This window comes from Typopeltis vanoorti, chromosome 6 (genome assembly GCF_054136105.1).
Source record: "Typopeltis vanoorti isolate ZY-2024b chromosome 6, IOZ_Tvanoo_1.0, whole genome shotgun sequence".
In the NCBI taxonomy this organism is placed as follows: Eukaryota; Metazoa; Arthropoda; class Arachnida; order Uropygi; family Thelyphonidae; genus Typopeltis; species Typopeltis vanoorti.
The window spans coordinates 52223780-52244125 of NC_143554.1; the positions used below are offsets into that span (position 1 = coordinate 52223780).

At 36.2% G+C, this 20346-nt stretch overlaps 1 protein-coding gene across 1 annotated transcript in view; it reads left to right on the forward strand.

Moving 5' to 3' along the window:
* LOC150105451 (integrin alpha-PS2-like) overlaps positions 1–20346 on the forward strand; it is a 536973-nt gene that overhangs the window by 240986 nt on the left and 275641 nt on the right. The window contains exons 11-12 of the mRNA XM_090394825.1: positions 1298–1400; positions 19029–19126. Coding sequence (XP_090250951.1) covers positions 1298–1400; positions 19029–19126 — 201 coding nt within the window. The remainder of the gene's footprint in view (positions 1–1297; positions 1401–19028; positions 19127–20346) is intronic.

The window sequence follows — 20346 nt, forward strand, 5'->3', positions numbered from 1 at the left end:
CCCTTCTTTTTAGTCTCTGTGAAGACCATTATATCTGTTTTTATTAGTAACATTTTTTTATGCTTGATGATGATCAGCCTGTTTTTCTACCCTCTACAGGGTGAAGGCCTCTCCTATTGTAGTAGGGTTGGATCTACTTCTCCAGTGGTGACCCAGTCCATCTTGAGAGAGTGTGTATATACTTGGATGAATGAATGTATGAAGGTGGAAGATAATCGCAAACATCCATGCCTAAGCGAGATTCGAACCTGTAGCCTCTTGGCTGGAGAGCAGATACGCTAACCACTTGGCCAACCAGGTCGACTTTTTAATGCTTACTCTCATTTAATTTCATTCTGCATGTTTTATCTTCTAAATGTCATAATCCATTTTTTTAACCAATTTCATTGCTTAAATATCTGTGCAGTTCCACTCTTCTGTTGAGAATATGTAGTAATAAGATTTTTTTTTACAAGGAGATGGTGCATTTGTTAAACTACCATCCTGGAGGACCAGTGTTTTGTTCTTGCAGTGCACATTCAACTATCTTGTATGAGGAACCAATCCAACACCATACCTAGGCCACACAGAAGTATTAACATTGGAGATCTCTACTCCTGGAAGAATTGTCTTCACCCTGACTATGATCTCTTTTTACTCATAGAAAGGTGGCATAAAGTAGGAGAAGAAAGGAAAGAACCTATCCCTTGACTCTTCTGACATCATCAGGAAGTACAAAAGGGTTAGTCAAGAGCGACCTGACCTCAAAGGTAAAAGAAAATAGCCTGTTTCAGAGTTAAGTGTCAAAAGAGAACAAAAAACCCAGTTTGGGGAGGGGGGGGGTATCATAGGAATTCCATTTCCCTTACTATAAAGATGATGCTCCTCTACCACATTGTTTTGATGTTTAGCAATAAAAAACAAACATTTAGGGATAATTACTAACTAAATTTATTTAACTAATAACTTATTACACTAATATTTTGCCTTGTGCCTGTATGCAGGTACATTAACAGGAGGGCACACACCCATGTCATAATCAATGACAAAGTATCCATACCAGATTTATGATATCCTCCTTGTTGGTCCTTATTCAGTTTATCCAGACTACTCCACCACAGTAGGTTTCTATATCTGTGGCTGTGGGGATGCACTCTTTAGAGATCAGAGTACTCTGAGAGATGTAACTAATGAGAAAAATATTTTGATAAAGTAGAATGTTGGCATTATTCTTAATCTCAATTTGGTTGATGTTTATGTACTCTTTCTTATGTGTGAAAATATAATTTTATAAGCACTTATTTTTATTGTTCTTTAGCATCAATTCATAAACAGTACCCGTTTAGATGGCGAATACAGTAAAGGTAGATTTGGACTTTCTTTAGTGAATCTTGGAGATATTAATAAAGATGGATATGAAGGTAGGGAATATTTCAAATATTTTTATATACTGTGTGCAGAATTAACTTTTTTTTTAAATACTAGACCAAATAAATTTTCCAATCCATCTTATGAATCGAATCTAAATGACAAAGTACTATTAATACATTAGTCCATGTATATAATTATATATATATATATATACAGTCAACTCTCACTATATCAAACACAATTATAACAAACTCACTCATTGTAACAAGCTGTTAAAAATTCCTAACCAAATTCCTTTAGATACGGTACTGTGATTAAGAACACTGATTACAGTCAGTGTTCTTAATTGCATAGCAGACTCATCAACTCATAAACTTAATCCTATAGCAAACTCATAGGGACCATGGGAATAACAAACTGTCCCCTTGGTCCCTATGAGTTTGCTATAATGAGAATCAACTGTACTATATGGTGAATTAATGTAGTAGGTTAAAAGGACATCTGTTTAATTATTTTTTTTTCCACAGGCACTCCATGCAGTCATTAGACAAATCAGTGGTTTCAGTAAGGAGGTCTGCTTTATATCCCAAATAAAATGAGAACAAAAAAAGAATAAAATATATATGTCATTGAAAATATCTAGTAATTGCTAATGGTTCAGAACTATAAACCTGGGATGAGACCTCAACATGCTCGTTTAAGGAGTGTGGAGAACTGATAAGGGCTTATGATCTTATGTGCAAATGTGTGGGGTGCACTATGATCTTGTCATAGTACACCCTGTTGGTAAATATCTACCTAGATATTGAACAGGCAGTGAGCTTGTGATTTAGCTGACCAAATTGTATTCTTATTGACTATTAGAGATGGCACAGCATGGTGGCATTCGTGCCAGCTGAAAACCTGGCCAAATAATAAATGTCAGCTACTGGAACAAACTCAATATTAGCAGAATTCAAGATAGGCACTATCAATATAAGAAGCATCAGAAAAGAAGTGGAACTGGCAGAATTGCAGAGTATGTTAACATAATTAATGTTGCTGAAACAATTCAGCAACATTAATTGTGATTATTAATTGTAAAGGATGAAAATAGGTGAAATTCTTCTAATTGTAAAGGATGAAAATAGGTGAAATTCTTCTAATTGTAAAGGATGAAAATAGGTGAAATTCTTCTAATTGTAAAGGATGAAAATAGGTGAAATTCTTCTCACTGACACTTCATAAACATCACATCCACCCAACCTTACAATATTATTCTCACGTTTTGAAACTTGACATAGAAATTTATTTGTACCTATGGTCACACAGAAGGTTCTTCTAAAGAAGAAGTGAAGGTGTTTTTCGAGTTATTAGAGTGAGCAGCTGACATAAATAGAAAAAATGCTCTTTGTTGGAGTTCTAAACACCAGAGTAGGAAATGAATCCCACCAGGCATATAGGAATGGCAAAATTTGAAAAAAAAAGCAAGATAATCCTAACAGTAATTATCTGCTAGATTATTGCTCAAGACGAGTCATTACTAACACCATGCGCCAGCATAAAGATGTGCACAAGTTGGCATAAAGAGAAGACAAAGGAAATAAGAAACGCCTCATTGCCTATGTTGTTGTTAATATCTTCATGCTAGTTCATGATGTGAGAGTGTTCAGAGGAGTTGAAATTGGAAAGGGACTAGTACTTAGTGCTAAGAAGGATAAGAATGGATATTACATTGAAAAAAACAGTCTATCAGAAAACTTGGAAAATAATTAAAGGTGAGTAGCTTTTAAAGGTAAACATGGTTTGGACCTTGGATTCTCAATGGCAAACTGAAAAAGATGTTGATTCAGCTAAGAAGGTATGTGATGAAGTTGTCTGCAAGGATAGAAAAATAAAAACACTAATGTGGACACAATGTTTAGGAAGCAGTCCTGGACAAAAAGTACATGGAAAGTTCCTAACAAAAATGTCTGCTGATTACCTAAAATAATGCAGAGAAAATGTAAGAGATGCTAAGTTATGTGTAAAAGTAGCTAAACAAAAGGTAAAATTATAGAAAATATCAGGCAGGTGGCAAAATGTTCTAGAGGTTATTAAAAATAGCTTAGAAAGAGTACTATAAGAGGAATCAAAGATGATAAATTTGACATAAACTGAAGATAAAGTTACACAAATGTCTTGGGTAATTACAATGTCTCGAGGCTCACAACATGGGTTTCCATGGTAGGACCACAATATGCAAGCCCCACATCACCAGAACCAACATGCAGCATCATCTTCAGTGGTGCAAAGAGCATGTATAGTGAGACATGAAAGCTTGGAAAGCTGTGTCATGGAGCTGTGAATTATGCTACACCCTCTACCAAGCAGGTGGATGGATGTATATCTTTGTGGCGGATGCCTGGTAAACATCTCTTACCATAGTGTGTGACCCTAACTATGAAATTTGGAGGTGGCAGTGTGATGGTATGGTGCTGTTTTTCTGGTATGGCCTTGGATTTCTGTTTGTGGTGCCACAAACATTAAACTCCAAGAGGTATATGAACATTCTAGACAATGCAATACTTCCTACTTTGTGATGTTTCTACAGAACTGACAGTTGTTGTCTCTTTCAGCAAAACAATTCATGGTATGGTCGATGTCATAAGGCTACTGATATAATTGCATGGTTTGTGGACACAGACAGCCACACTTGACTGGCCTCCACAGAGCCCTGATCTCAACCCTATGGAATATCTGTGAGATGAACTGGAGCAGCTGGTGAGGTCAAGGGATGTCCATCCCCAACAGTCCAGAAGCTCATTACATTACATTACAGGAAGAATGATCAAAAATTGATGACTATTGTGCACTTCTGGAAAGTATGCCCAGCAAAAGTCAACACAGCAAAAGGAGGTCCTGTATTTTATTAAGATGGTTGTTTGTTCCTGACACTATTATGATTTTTGTTGACTTCTTTCCAAGCAGTGTATAATCCTTGTCCACTTTCATATGAAGTTATTTAAATTGTGAGGTTGTCCTAATATTTGAATACTCTATTCAGCTTAATGTTATCAGAAAAGAGGAAAATTTTACTGTCATTTCCTTATTCAAGGAGTCAAGATAAAAGTGAAGTGAATGTAGACAGGACAAACTGCTTAATGATGTTTAGCTATAGGCCTATATATATATATATTTTTTTTTTGTCACTTAATGACTACATTTTTACAAGTCAGTAAGTGATTTTTTTTGACTTAGTGATTTATTCGAAGGAAGAATCAAACATTATGAAGAAGAAATTTCTGGAGTTTCTGGTTATATGCCACCTGTTAATTGTTTCAGGAAGAAAATAATTCTAGATTTGATAATGGCATCAGAGAATATGATTGTAAAAAGTGTTGTTTTTCTTCCAAGGAGGGATAGTGATCATTGGTCTTTGCTGTGTAGATGAGCCAGTACATATATGTCTCAGGGAGAACAGATGTGGAATTATAAGATGAATGATTATGGCAGTTCTAGAAGATCTTTCAGAAATACCATAGTCCTTATGTGTTTGGCAGAGAAGAAATTATTAGAGCTAATAGTTAAAATAAAAATAATACTTAATAGATAATAGTTTAAAAAATATTTTGCAGTCAGCAATGAAGAATTATGCTCTCAAAGTTAGCAGGAAAAATAGAGGAATTAAGCAGGAATTAGTAAAGAAAAAGTAGTATAAATATAATACATGAGAAGTATAAATAGGATAGTGGTAAGCTGACAGGCTAAAATATAACTGATATAGTAAGGAAATGAGAAATCAGAATATTAGAAAAGAAATCCCTTGTGAATTTTTCTGTAAGTGGGCTGTAATAATTTCTTTTGAAATACTCCCACAAAAGTAGAACTAGAGATCATCAATGGAAGCTGTATGAGGAGAGTGTGAGCATGGGAGTGAGAAGTGGGTTCTTTGCATGGAGAGTGATTGGTGAGTGGAATGCATTGATGAACTGCACTACAGCTGTACACTACACTGGATCTTGTGCAGGAAATATAGGTTTTCAATTTACAAAACTCTGGGAATACATGGTTGAAACGTGTGGTTTATTCACATGGCAATAATGGTTCACAGTACAGTAAAAGACAAAAGAGTATGAAAAATTGACCAGATATAGAGATCTGGAGATTGAAATTATGATTATTTTCATCCATAACCAACTTTTATGGAGTCAGTAGACTCATTGCAGGAGGTTAATTCAACCAACAACATATATAAAATAAAGAACTTTTATTGTTAAAAGACCAGAAGATAAATGATAAAATATACAAAAAGCCAACAAGTTTCACTAGCCACTGTCTAGCATTTTCAAGGCTGAACTGGTGTGAAAACAAATGCATTAAGTTACATGTAAAACATACACTTTAGTAACTGTTAGGCCGTTACATTTGATCATTTGTGTTTGATGGCGTGCATGCGTTCGAATGTTTCAGTCAGAATCTGGTACATGACCATGTGTTGTGTAGTTTTTTGCATATTGTAGTTCTGTTGAACTGAGAAAGATGATGAGATTTTTCCATATGTCTTTAAGAATAATACCTTGATTTCTATTTAAATTATTGCCTGTGCATAGTACCACAGCTGCTTCTTTGAAAGTTCTGTGTCTGTAGTCATTCTCGATGCAAGGTATAGAACTGTTTTTCCAATCTATAACATGATTTGATGTTGAGAAATGATGAGCTAAACCAGATGTGATGATTCTGTTATGATTGACATCCCTCACATGTTCCTTCTGTCTTATTTCAAAACTTCTAGAAGTCTGACCAATGTAAGAAAGGCCACACGTGCATGGAATTTCATATACTCCAGGACAGTTGAAGAAAGGTACCTCATCTTTGGGTGATCTTAAGATTTGTCTGATCATGGTAGTTGGTTTAAAAACCACTCTGATGTTATGAGCTTTTAACATTCTCGCCAATTTTGTGGAAACTGAATTAATATATGGAATGACAGCTGTGGACACATATTGGGGCACCGTAACATGTTGTTGGTGGTTGTCTTTAAATAGCAATTTGTTTAAAATGTTAGAAGGGTATCCATTCAGAGATAGAGTGTTAGCTATTAGTGACAGTTCTCTCTGTACATCTGCTTCTTTTGAAATAGACCTTAAGGCTCTATTACGGAGCATGTGAATGATGGTGTTTTTGTGATCTATGATGGTTGGACGAATAATGTAGATATCTACCTGTATCTGTGTGTTTCTTGTAAATGGAGAGTTGGAAATTGTTGGAAAAAATCAAGAGTATTAAAATATCAGAAATGGACATTATGTCTAGTCTTGATGTAGTGTCCTTATTCACTAATGTACCGATCATAGAGGTAGTTAACGTTCTGAAAGATCTTTTCCCTCAAGACATCATACATTTGTTTCATCATTGCCTGAAATCAAATTTCTTTAAATTTAACAACACTGTATACAAACAATCGGAAGGTCTAGCTATGGGTAGCCCCCTGTCACCACCATGTGCAGACCTTTTTATGAAAAAACTTGAAAAGGATATTCTTTCCACCATTTTACCAAAACCGTCAGTTTGGTGGAGATATGTCGATGACGTGTTCATCATCTGGAAGGATACCATGGAAAACCTTCTTGTGTTTCTGAACAAAATCAACTCACTACACAATAAGATCAAATTCACTATAGAACTAGAGAAGAACAAAGCACTTCCTTTTCTTGATATCCTCGTGAAGAAAGAAGATAACAATTTCCAACTCTCCATTTACAAGAAACCCACAGATACAGGTAGATATCTACATTATTCGTCCAACCATCATAGATCACAAAAACACTGCATCATTCACATGCTCCGTAATAGAGCCTTAAGGTCTATTTCAAAAGAAGCAGATGTACAGAGAGAAGTGTCACTAATAGCTAACACTCTATCTCTGAATGGATACCCTTCTAACATTTTAAACAAATTGCTATTTAAAGACAACCACCAACAACATGTTACGGTGCCCCAATATGTGTCCACAGCTGTCATTCCATATATTAATTCAGTTTCCACAAAATTGGCGAGAATGTTAAAAGCTCATAACATCAGAGTGGTTTTTAAACCAACTACCATGATCAGACAAATCTTAAGATCACCCAAAGATGAGGTACCTTTCTTCAACTGTCCTGGAGTATATGAAATTCCATGCACGTGTGGCCTTTCTTACATTGGTCAGACTTCTAGAAGTTTTGAAATAAGACAGAAGGAACATGTGAGGGATGTCAATCATAATAGAATCATCACATCTGGTTTAGCTCATCATTTCTCAACATCAAATCATGTTATAGATTGGAAAAACAGTTCTATACCTTGCATCGAGAATGACTACAGACACAGAACTTTCAAAGAAGCAGCTGTGGTACTATGCACAGGCAATAATTTAAATAGAAATCAAGGTATTATTCTTAAAGACATATGGAAAAATCCCATCATCTTTCTCAGTTCAACAGAACTACAATATGCAAAAAACTACACAACACATGGTCATGTACCAGATTCTGACTGAAGCATTCGAACGCATGCACGCCATCAAACATGAATGATCAAATGTAACGGCCTAACAGTTATTAAAGTGTATGTTGTACATGTAACTTAATGCATTTGTTTCACACCAGTTCAGCCTTGAAAATGCTAGACAGTGGCTAGTGAAACTTATTGGCTTTTTGTATATTTTATCATTTATCTTCTGGTCTTTTAACAATAAAAGTTCTTTATTTTAATACATCAGACGAAATGTGTACAATTCAACAACACACATATATCATACAGAATCTTAAAATTCTGAAATCTTAAAAACTTCCCATTCTCCCACAATTTTCCATATAAAAAATCTACCCGTGACACTTCTTCAGTACATTCTTACACAACTTACAGGGATGGCCTCTTATTCTTCTGCTCTCACTATCTACCTAGCTCTTACAGCAAGATTGCTTATTCAGACTAATAAACAAATGCATAATTGAGATGCAAAATTATTATTATTATTATTACATGATCCTCCAAGGAGTCCAAAGACTCATTGCAGGAAGGACACCTACTCGACAGCTCTCTGTCTCCACCACTCAATCCGTCAACTACAATGAACTGCAACTACCATCATCATCTACACCATGCCATCTACCATCCACCACCACTACCACCACTAGTATTTTCACATGCAATCGCAAACATCCATGCCCACAGTGTTATTCGAACTTGCAGCCTTTTAGCTGGAGAGCGGATGCTCTAACCACTTGGCCAACCAGGCCAGCCACTACACTACACTGGATCTTGTGCAGGAAATATAGGTTTTCAATTTGCAAAATTCTCTGGGAATACACGGTTGAAATGTGTGGTTTATTCACATGGCAATAATGGTTCACAGTAGAGTAAAAGACAAAAGAGTATGAAAAATTGATCAGATATAGAGATTGAAATTATGATTATTGTCATCATAACCAACTTTTATGGAGTCAGTATACTCGTTGCAGGAGGTTAATTCAACCAACAACATATATATCATACAGAATCTTAAAATTCTGACGTCCCATTCTCCCACAATTCTCCATATAAAAAATATACCTGTGACGCTTCTTCAGTACATTCTTATACAACTTACAGGGTGGCCTCTTATTCTTCTCCTCTCACTTTCTGTTCTTTAAATTCCCTCTGTATTAAGCTGATAAAATGTTCTCACTAACTTAAATGTCTCTGTCATCACCTCTTTTCCTCTTGTCTACCAAACACTGTAATTAACATTCCTTTAACCTTTCTCTATAACCAACATTCTATAGTCCTGATATGGCCTTAGTCACTTGTCTCTGTACCTTCTTCAATGTTTATATATATATATATACACGGGGGGAACTGGAAAGTTCTGATAAACACCTAATGGTATTAAAGCAACTGATATAATCACAAGAAAACACATGAGGGTATAAGAATATAAGAACATGAGTTACCTTCATAACTCTATTACTAGTATGTTCTTGTGGTTATATCAGTTGCTTTAATATTATTTTTGTTCCATCTGTTTAACTTTTGAGTCTCACCCACAACAAATGAAAACAGCGACATGTTTCAATTAATATGGTGTTGATCTGCCATGGGCATCTAGTACAGCCTGTATTCTTGAGGTCGAACTATCAGTGCTTGGAACTCAACAGGAGGAATTTTACACCATTCATTCAACAGAAACTGGATCAATTCGCTTTTGTTCTTTGGAGGTGAGAAATGTTGCCTGAAAGCTTGCTCCAAAATATCTCATAAATGTCCTATGGAATTTAAGTCTGGTGATTGGGATAGCCATGGCAGACAGGATACTGCACAAATATGTTCTGCAAACCACTGGGTGATCACATTCACTTGATGAATGGGAGCATTATCCTGTTGAAATATGGCTGGCTGCTTAGGAGAAAAGTGTGTCAACATGGGATGAAGATAATCACTAATGATAGAAAGATAACATGCAGCATCCATTTTGCCTTCCAATACAACAAGTGGATCCAAAGCATGCCATGCCACAAGAATGCACTCGAGACCATTACAGAACCGCCAAAACTTTTCACAGTTGGAAACAAGCACTTTGCCTGATAAGCTTCCTTTAACTCACACCACACACATATTTGTTCATTTGCAGTAAAAAGTGTGAACTTAGATTCATTGGACCATATCACATCTCTCCACTGTAGTCCATTGGCTGTGATCTTTAAACCATTGGCTGTGCCTATGTGTGTTGACAGGAGTGATCAAAGGCTTGTGTAAGGCAGCCCAACCATGATATCCAAATTTTTCTGTTGTTGAAATGGGTTTCTCATAACCAGTGTTGAATTTTTCACACAATTGCTCAGTAGGGTGTGTGTCATTTTTTCCATTCAGTCATTTTTGACTTCTGATGTTTCTATGAACATACACTCTCTATTCAGATCTGTCCCTGGCCATGTCCCATATCTTTCAGAATTTCCAAGCACATTCCAGTTGCTTCTTTAACTCCATCCACCCATCTAATTCTTGGTCTTCCTCTTCTCCTGCTTCCATCAACTTTAGCAAGCATCATCATCTTCTCCAGACTGTCATTTGCTCGCATAATATGTCCAAAATATGACAATTTTTGCTTGATGACCATAGCTTCGAGGGAGCAATCTGGCTTTCTTCTGTCTATCACTGATTTATTGCTTTGCAGTCCATGGTATTCTTAGCATCTCCAAACCCATAATTCAAGTGCATCTATCTTCCTTCTTTCACTCTTTCTCAGGTCCAACTTTCACATCCGTACAGTACCACAGGGAATACCATTGATTTCACGATTCTAATTTTTGTTGTGAGGCTAATATCTTTAAAGATCTTGCTTAAATTTGTCATTGCTTTCTTTCTTTCCGAGTAATAATCTCCTAACTTCCTCAGTACAAAGCCATCTTTATCAATTCGGGATCCTAGGAGCACAGAATTGTTAACTGCTTCCATTTTCTCCCCATCTACTTCAAAAAGATTAAGTTCACATTTTGCCATAACTTTTGTCTTTTTGAGGATAAGTTTAAGGCCATATTTATCACTTTCTTCTTTAACTTTCATTATAAGTTCCTCCAAATTTTCTTTGCATTCTGCTAGCAAGGTGGTATCGTCTGCATACCTCAAATTATTAATATTTCTTCCACCAATTTTAATTTCAACTGAAGACTCCTCCAGCCCCGCCATTCTTAAAATGTATTCGGTGTACAAGTTAAACAAGTATGAAGATAAAATACACCCTTGTCGCACCCCTTTACCTATTGTGAAGTACTCAGTTTCTCCAAGATCTGCTTGGATAGCATCTTGTTCACAATAAAGATTCCTCAACAGATAATGAAATGCTCTGGTACTCCCATTGTTCTTAATACATTCCAGTTTTACGTGATCTACACAGTCAAAAGCCTTACTATAGTCAAAAAAACAAAGGTAGACATTCTTTTGATATTCCTGTTCTCTTTCTATTTTCTATCTCACATTGAAATTTTGAAATCCTGCCTATTCATCTGGCATTTCTCATTTCATGAATGGTTTGTCTTTTCTGAATGATCTTAACTTTACTTGCATGAGAAATCAGTGCTATAGTTCTGTAATTTTCTCACTCTCTTGCATCACCTTTCTTCAATAAAGGTATATAAACTGATTTTTTTCCATTTCCTAGGCCATGTAGTTGTGATCCAAATTTGCTGACATAGAGCTGTTAAAATTTTAACAGCCTCGTCTCCCAGGGCTTTGAACAGCTCAATAGGTATTCCATCCCCTCGTGGTACTTTCTTACTGGATAGTTGTTGCAGTGCCCACCTCACTTCACTCTCCAGTGGTACTGGCTCCTGTGTATAATCCTACTCTTCAAATTTCTCAGTAATTTTTGAATCCTTTTGGTAAAGGGCTACTGTATATTCTTTCCATCTTTCTTTGATGTCTGCAGCTTCTGTAAGATATCCTTTATGTTTACTTTTCAATATTGTCACTTTGGCACTAAACTTCCCTGTCAGTTCCCTTATCTTTTTGAAAAGATCTCTTGTAATAATAGACAGGCTACTGCTCAGCAGTAGCCTGCCTATTTTTCGTGGTACAGTACACTAATGCTTGAACCCCCCCCCTCTCTTGCAGTAAGCACTTTCATCCACTACTGCATTTCCAGATATAACATATCTCAAGTCCTGAAAGTGGCACTGTTAGGAACATCTCACATATCATGATGATATTTATTCAATTCCTAGACCCTTAAGGCATGAATTAAACTAATTTACCAGCCAAAGATTTGATTATACTATAGTTCGCCCACCGATTTGAGGTCCCTCGAAACTACTGCGCATGTCAGAAAAAGGAGAATCCATTCCGATAATAGGGTAATCAGTCTGTCTTCTGGGATGTAATAATAAACAAACTGAGTTTGTTTATTATTACAGGTCGGAAAATTTAGCTTTTCTTTTACGAACATTGTTGTTTTTAAAGTGTAACTATTTTGCTTGTATAACAGTTGGAAAAATGTACGTAGAGTGTTAATACGTGCAAATACTGCGTTCTACATAGAACAATGTCACTTCGCTCCATGATAAGTTTCCTTTTATTCTGGGACTTTTTAAAACAAAATCCGATTTCATGAAGTATTTTCCTTAAAGTTTCTCTTTTCCACGGAAAATTAATTTTTTCTTTAAGCACAGGAATCAAGTTCAGAATAGTTGGCACTCTTTTCTCGAATACGTAAAATTCGTGAATAGCTCTTCTTATAACGTCTACATCAAAATCATTCAAAGCTACAGTTTCGATGGTTTTCTTTCTCTGGCGCTTTTTTTTTTTTTAGGAGATTTAAATTTTGGCTCACCTTCACCTTTTGATTCCCTACGAATTCTTTTAACAGTCAACCCCCGCTTGCACGTTTTATGACTTGAGAAAGGGGAACAAGAAGACGGCCTTCTGACGATTCTTTTTCGCAGAATATCAGCACATTATTCAATATTCTTTTGCAAGAGCTACTGAAACGTTTAACAACAGAACTTGTTGACTGTACTGGATCCATCATACAAATTAATAATAAAAAAATAATGCAAAAAGAGAACAACAAAAATCAAGCTAGTGCTAGTACAGCAACAGACAAGAAAGCACGTGATTTCACATGTTGGCGACCAATTCGTACATCCTTCATTTCTTTCTCCCCTTCAGCATGAATCGACTATTCTTGGCACAAAGCCAAGAAGGGATCTAGAAATGGTGGGCAAACTATATCACATGTTTCCCGTTACTCTTTGACTGTGATGGATTAACTGGTTATAGAAATAAAAAATAATCGGTTGTTTAGATAATTGTCAGTTCATAGTGAATTCCCTCCCCCCCCTTATATTAAGAACATGGCTTAATATAAGGACTATATTAAGCCATGTTCTTCTCTGATATTACTTCTGGTATGAACCACAATGGGGGGAGGGAGGGTGTTAATTAAAAATTTTGTACTTCTACTATTTAACTAGGCCACGCAGCATACTTCATCCAGAATAAATATTTTAATTTGAAAAACTTATATTTACATACTAATTACTAATACATAAACTCCCATAGATACATAGTTGTTAAACTGATTATGCATGCTGTGCTCAGGTTCAAAACATGTGATTTAGTGTTGAGTTGCAATATGTAATGTTTATCATGACCTGGTTTCGTGCTTTTCTTAGGTTTTTTTGGATGCTGACCATAGTTGGTTTAACGCAAAGCCTTGATTTGTTGCAGTGTGTTGGCATACATGTCCTTTCCGCAGCCTGTTTGAGTTTGCAAACAGTTATTAAATTCATCATATGGCATCCTTATGATGCCATATGATGAACTGCTCACCTTTTCTTAACATCTTTATTATGTGCTTTCATTCAAATCTCTCTCTCTCTCAAGCATCTCTTCTATCACATGCAACAAAGACTGCATTCATAGAAAATTTTATAAAAACTTGATTTGTTAAGTCATTTTGACGTTGTTTTAGTGAACTTCACGGGGACTTTCATCATTGGCATAAAATTGACTTAAATTTTTTTCTATTTTTTATTGTACTGCCTTAACATAGTGCCAGTTTTGTCCATAAAGTTTTTTTTATATAAATTAAAAGAACTCCACCTGTATGTCTGTTTTCTTGTATATGAGCTGAAACATTTGATGGCTTTCTCAAAATGCTATTGATAGTCTTAAGATTATAGCAATTCACTGGAAGTGCTGTCTGCATGGTTAGCCTTGTGGCTATGCGCTTCGCAACCATATGCCTGGGGAAGGAGTGTCCTAGGTTCGATTCCCGTCGGTGATGAGAGGAGCTTAAGGATCTTTCTCAGCTATAGTCAAGTTAGCCGATCTTTAGCGTGGACAGCAGGGTTTTTCTCCCCAGAAAAACCCTGCTGTGGGAGGGGGGGGGTCATCCCACAAACAGGCAAACTGGCCCTGTGAACACACAATGATACAGTCAGGAATACCTAAGACGATCCCTCCAGACCATAGGTCTGAATTGTCAGCTAAACCCAGATAAAAATAGGGGGAATTGAGGTGGTGCTGTACCTCCCTGTAATAGGGGCTCACTGCCATTGAATCACCATACGGAATAAATAAACTGGAAGTGCTTAGATGAGGTAATGCATTATTTGTTCCCTTTTATTGTTGTCACTTGTTATGGCACATGTTCACTTTAAGGTTTTTTATGACACTTTGTTTCTGGGTAGAATGATCATAGCAATTAGGATGTAAATATCTTCCAGTGTTGATTTTTGTATGTAGAGAAAGACAGTCTATTTATTATTATTATTATTATCCCAAGATCCCCATGGAGTCAAAGACTCATCCAGGAGGTCCTTTTATCATACAGACATCTCATCATACTGTGCCTTAAACACACTCAAATTCTTTGCAGACACCACACTTTCAGGCAAGGCATTCCAATCATTCATAATTCTACATGCAAAAAAACTGCTTCTCCCTCTCCCCTGCTCACACCCTACTTATACAGCTTCCACGGATGACCTCTGTCCCTCCACCCCCCGATCTCCCATCATTTACTATAAAACCTCTCCAACATTGATCCTATAACGATCCCTTTCTAACTCTTGTAGGTCTCTGTCATGTCACTTTTCTTCCTCCTATCCACCAGACTGTTGCATCTGTTCAACCTCTCTTCATATTTGACACTCCAGAGATCAGAAACTAACTTAGTCAGTTGCCTCTGGATCCTTTCCAACATTTCTTTGTCCTTTTGAAAACCAAGTGACCAGATCTGTTCACAGTAGTCCAGTATGGCCTAATCAAAGCCTTATACAATGGAAGAAGAATCTCCTTACTTCTACAAGGTAGTGTCCTCCGCATCATTCCCAGAATTCTTTGTATTGTCCTCACAATTTTGGCAATGTGTCCCCTAAATTTCAAATCCTTATCCACTATCACCGCAAGATCTCTTATTTCCTCCAACAATATATCCACACAAAGCATAAATTCTCCATCACATTGTTTGTTTCCCAAATTTTAAAACCTTACATTTTGCAACATTGAACTTGCATCCCTATTCCCATTCATATTCACTCAATTTATTCAAGTCTTCTTGTAAGGCCACAACATCTTCTTTACTCTTCATAGTTCGGCCCAACTTTCATCATCTGCAAACAACTGAATATCCCTATCCAAATCTTTGCAAATCCCATCCAAATCATTAACATACAGGATAAACAGCAATAATCCTAAAACAGACTACTGAGCCATACCACTAGTGACTTCCCCTCTTCCGGGATATTTCTCCCCCCATGCACAATTTCTGATACCTATCGATAGCTAGTCTCTGATCCAATGCACTAATCTTATATCCAACTTCCAACTCCATCCACTCTAGTTTGACTATCAACATATCATGTGGTAATCTATCAAAAGCCTTTGCAAAATCTAAGTTTACTACTTTCTATTCCTCTCCTCTGTCCAAGGAAGTTGTCACCTTATTGTAATAAATAAGTAGATCACATAGATAGGCCTATAATTTGATGCTTGAATTCTATCACCTCACTTATGAAGTGGCATATTCTTGCCCTCCTTGCACACATTTGGTACTTAACCGAGTGCAAGGTATATTAAAAAAATATGCCAAGGCAGATATCAACTCCCTGGCACATTCCTTCAGAATATGTGGTGATATGTTATTTAGTCCCAGGTAGCCTTATTAACATCATGTTTGCTCATTTCCCATACACCTCTTGCTCACTTACAGTCAATCTCTCCTCCCCATCATCAACTGCTCTGTCTCTTTCTTTCTCTATGATGTCACTTTCACAAGAATGAGAGACCTTTATGAACTGCTTATTAAGTATTTCCACTATATCTTCTGCAGCAGTTGTCCTTATACCATTTTCTCGAATCAATGTCATTTTTCCATAATCTTTTTTGCTAGCTACATATGAAAAGAACTTCCTAGAATCCTTTTTGTTTTCATTAGCTAACTACTGCTCATATTTCAGTTTTGCTACCCTTACCAACCAAGTCACCTTCCTTGCCTGGTTTTTGTAATTCTCATGGAATCTTATTACCACTTCTTTTATGCAGTCTCCATATTGCCTTTTTTCTCTATATTGCATGCTTAATCTCTTCATTCATCCATTTCACGCCTACGTTATTTAACCTTCTGACCCTTGGAATACATTTAGACTTTGCTTCTACTAGATAGTTCTTGAATATCTCCCAAGCTGCATTGATCTCTTTTCCAGCTAACTCCTCATTCCATGTTACACTTGCAAGCTGTCTCCTGAGTTCCTCATAATCACCAGCCTTTTAGGCCAATATATACCCTTTTCTCACTGAGGTCCTATCACTGCTGGCAACCACCTAGGTAATCACTTCCTGGTCATTTTCACCAACTAGAGGGTGATTTGACACCTCATTTATAATTATATCCTCTGATGAGATGATCAAATCCAAGACCCCCACTCCTCATGTGCCCTCTATTACATTCTGTCTGAGGAGTTGTCTCTCAAAAATTCAGTGAACTCATTTTCTTTACTTCCAGTTGCTATCTCATCATCCCAATCTGTATTGCCACAAATGAACTCACCCAAAATTATCACCCTTTCCTTATTCACTGCTAATTTGATTATACATTTCATAGTCACTACCATCCACGTTACCAGGTCTATAACAACATCTGACTAAGCATTTCATTTTATTCACCTCTTTCTGATACCATACTGCCTCAAAACCACTGGCACTATTTTTCTCTCTCTCTCTCTCTCTCTCTTGCATCTCTACTTTGTATCGACATAACTCTTTCTCCATCATCAGTAGCATTCCGCTCCCTTTTTACCATTTCTATCCTCGCAAAACACATCATACCCTTCCATCTCCATTCCTCATCTAACCATGTCTCACATTTTCCAACAATTTTTTTGGGTGAACAGACTTAATTAATGCAACCATTTCATTTGCCTGTTTCTTACACTTCTAGCATTTGTATACAAACATAGCAGCTTATTCCTGGATCTATATAGCTTCTTCCACTGATACTTATTTGATGTGACTTCTCCATGCTTAACTTGTGCCATTTCTTTTTCTACTTATTCATCTTAGAATCTTTTTTAAATCCAACTGTTTTCCCTTGATCCCAGGCCATCCCCTTGCCTTTTTGTCTACTCATGCATTCGTATCTTCTTGTTGCATATACTTTTCTCATGCTGTGTTCTTCTGTCTGCCCTGAGCCTCCTTGTTTCTCCTGTCTGTCTTACACACCCATTCTCTCATTCTCTGTAGTCATGCCACTCACTTTTTCATTCATAACCACCTCTTCAATCACTTCTGTCTTACTCTCCTGCTCTTCCACATCACTTTACACATGATCAGATTCATTCTCTGCACTCACTTCTCTATCTAACAGCAGCAGTCTCTCCAAGCGACTCACACGAAAAACCACTCAAATGCAGTCCATCACTTCTATACTGTTCACTTCAAACTCATTCCACACATCAATAAACTGCACTCCTTTCTCTTAACACATTTCTGCTAACAAGCAATCATAAATTTTGCTCTCCACCTCATCTCACCACTGCCATACCTTGGCAACATGCTTACTACCTTTCCTATCATACCACTTTCTTTTATTTGCTCAACAACCTCCTGATATCTAATCTATCGTGTCCTTTGTTTGGAGTCAAGTCGTGTACGTATTACAACTACCAACTCTTTGCTCACTTACTTCTCATATCTAATGCCTCAATCACTCTACTCATTCTACCTCTAGTAAAACATATTTGTGCAATCAGTAAACAGTTAAAAAACTACTTAAATATAAAGAACCAACAGGTTTCTCACTGATGAAGCCTCAACAAAGGCTGGAACCGGTCTGGGTAGTGACCTCCCACCATAATGTAATAACAGTATACATTTCCTAGGAAATGTGTTTTTACATTATGGAAAATACCAAGAATAACGATCAGAACTTTACCCACCTTTGCAACGAGTTGCCCGTGTTTGTACTACGTTCTAGGACTACTTGCATTGGCTCACGCTAGTATTCGCCGATACTTTTATAGTTTTGTATGCTATATTCGGCATGAAACTCTCTGATTCCAATCCTTGAGTTTCTTATTTGGTTTTAAAATCATGTGGGATCTAATATCCCCTTTATTTAAACAAAGTTAAAAAACTGTTTTTCGACACTCATTGTAGCCCCTGAGTGTCGAATCTTCGAAATTCGAGACATCAGAATTCAAGGAGAACCGGCCTACCAGTCCGAAACATATGGGTTGGGCACCGTAGGTGCCAGGGGAGCATCCCCCCCCCCCCCCTAGTAAACCTATAAAAAATGTTTAACTAGGTGATGATAGACATTACATATTGCAGCTCAGCAATGAACCACATTTGAAATCTCAATACAACATGCACCATCAGTTTAACAACTTTGTATCTATGGGAGTTTGTATTGGGAATTGGTGTGTTAATACAAGTTTTTCAAGTTAAAATGTTTATTCCCAATTAAGCGTGCCATAGAGCCGAAGAAATGCATGGAATTAAACAATTGTTATATGGTGTTTTTTCATTGTGGTTCATACCAAAAGTAATGCTATGAACAGTACCATAAGAAGCTTAATAGCCCTGTGCTATTTTTTTAAATTGATTACATCTTCTCTAGTAAAAAAAAAAAAAAAAGTAATTTTGATGGGATGAGTGTGTGTATATTCAAACATTTATTTATGTCTTTTTTGTCATAGATTTTGCTGTTGGTGCACCTTATGCTGGTAAAGAAGGCAATGGACTGGTATACATCTTCCATGGTGGTGTTAATGGAGTTAACAAAAAACCGTCTCAGGTAAGAAATAAAGATTAAACTTAATTTTCTTCTAGATCATATTTTGAATTAGTGGTGTTTCTGTTATGTAGGACATCATTTGAGGATAATTGCTACTGGGAAAAGGCAGCATTTTCAAACTGTTGGTTGTGGCCAGCATTTCTTTTATAAAATAGAATATATCAAAGCTGATCTCACAGATTTTGCAGCTTTAAAATACTTAGATTTGAACACTTGTGCACAATCAAATCAAACTATAAAATACAAATGGATGGATGCTACACTTACAAAAATGTTTCTTTCACAAATGGAATACTGTGAGTTGCCATAATCAAAATAAATATAAAAATGGAGGAAAACTAACATAGGCAAAAATTTACATTACTTTTTTTTTTTTTTTAAGTGTCATAGGCATCTTCTATATAGGATCATAGAATGACATAATAACAGACAATTCCAAAAAGTGCCACCTAGATACAGTCAGTAATTTCCTAACTTAAAAAGATATATATGTGTGTGTATAAATAAATAAATAGTTGGAAAGATTAGATTTAAAAATTATCTATGTCTATGACACTTAGGCAAAAATTTTACATTAAAGAAGTTTTTTACATCTAGTTTCTTTGATTTTTATATTTACAAAAATGTTTTCTATCTTGCTGACAAACCATATAGGTGGCAGGAAGTGTGACATTTTCCTGTACTAAAGACCTCAAAATAAACCTATAAAAAGTGTTTAACTAGGTGATGATAGACATTACATATTGCAGCTCTTGTGGCATCTAGTTAAGTATTATGCACACACATATGCACACAAAAATCCATTTACCTGTCAGACTGATGTCATTTAGGAATTATCAGGGAGTTTTTCAGAAAGGACATTTCAAGTTCAAACAATTGTAACATTTTAATCAACCAAGTAAAAATCGCTTTCAAAATGTATCGTTTTATATTAGAATAAAAAAGAATGATGAAATAAAAAAAAAACTTTTATTTTCAACCTTTAGCTGACTTGAAAACAAACATGCTGAATAGTACACTATATATATATGTAATATTATCCACATGTCTTCCATGTTGGAACAAACTTATGAACAGGTAAGTACACCTGGTACATTAAATAAAATAATCCCTAATTTGCATTGTTTATTTTGAGGTCTTCTTCAATGTTGTATTCAAATTCTAATAAAATCATATTTGATATCATCTTATGCAGAAGAAGTGGTGTGCAGGTTGTAGAC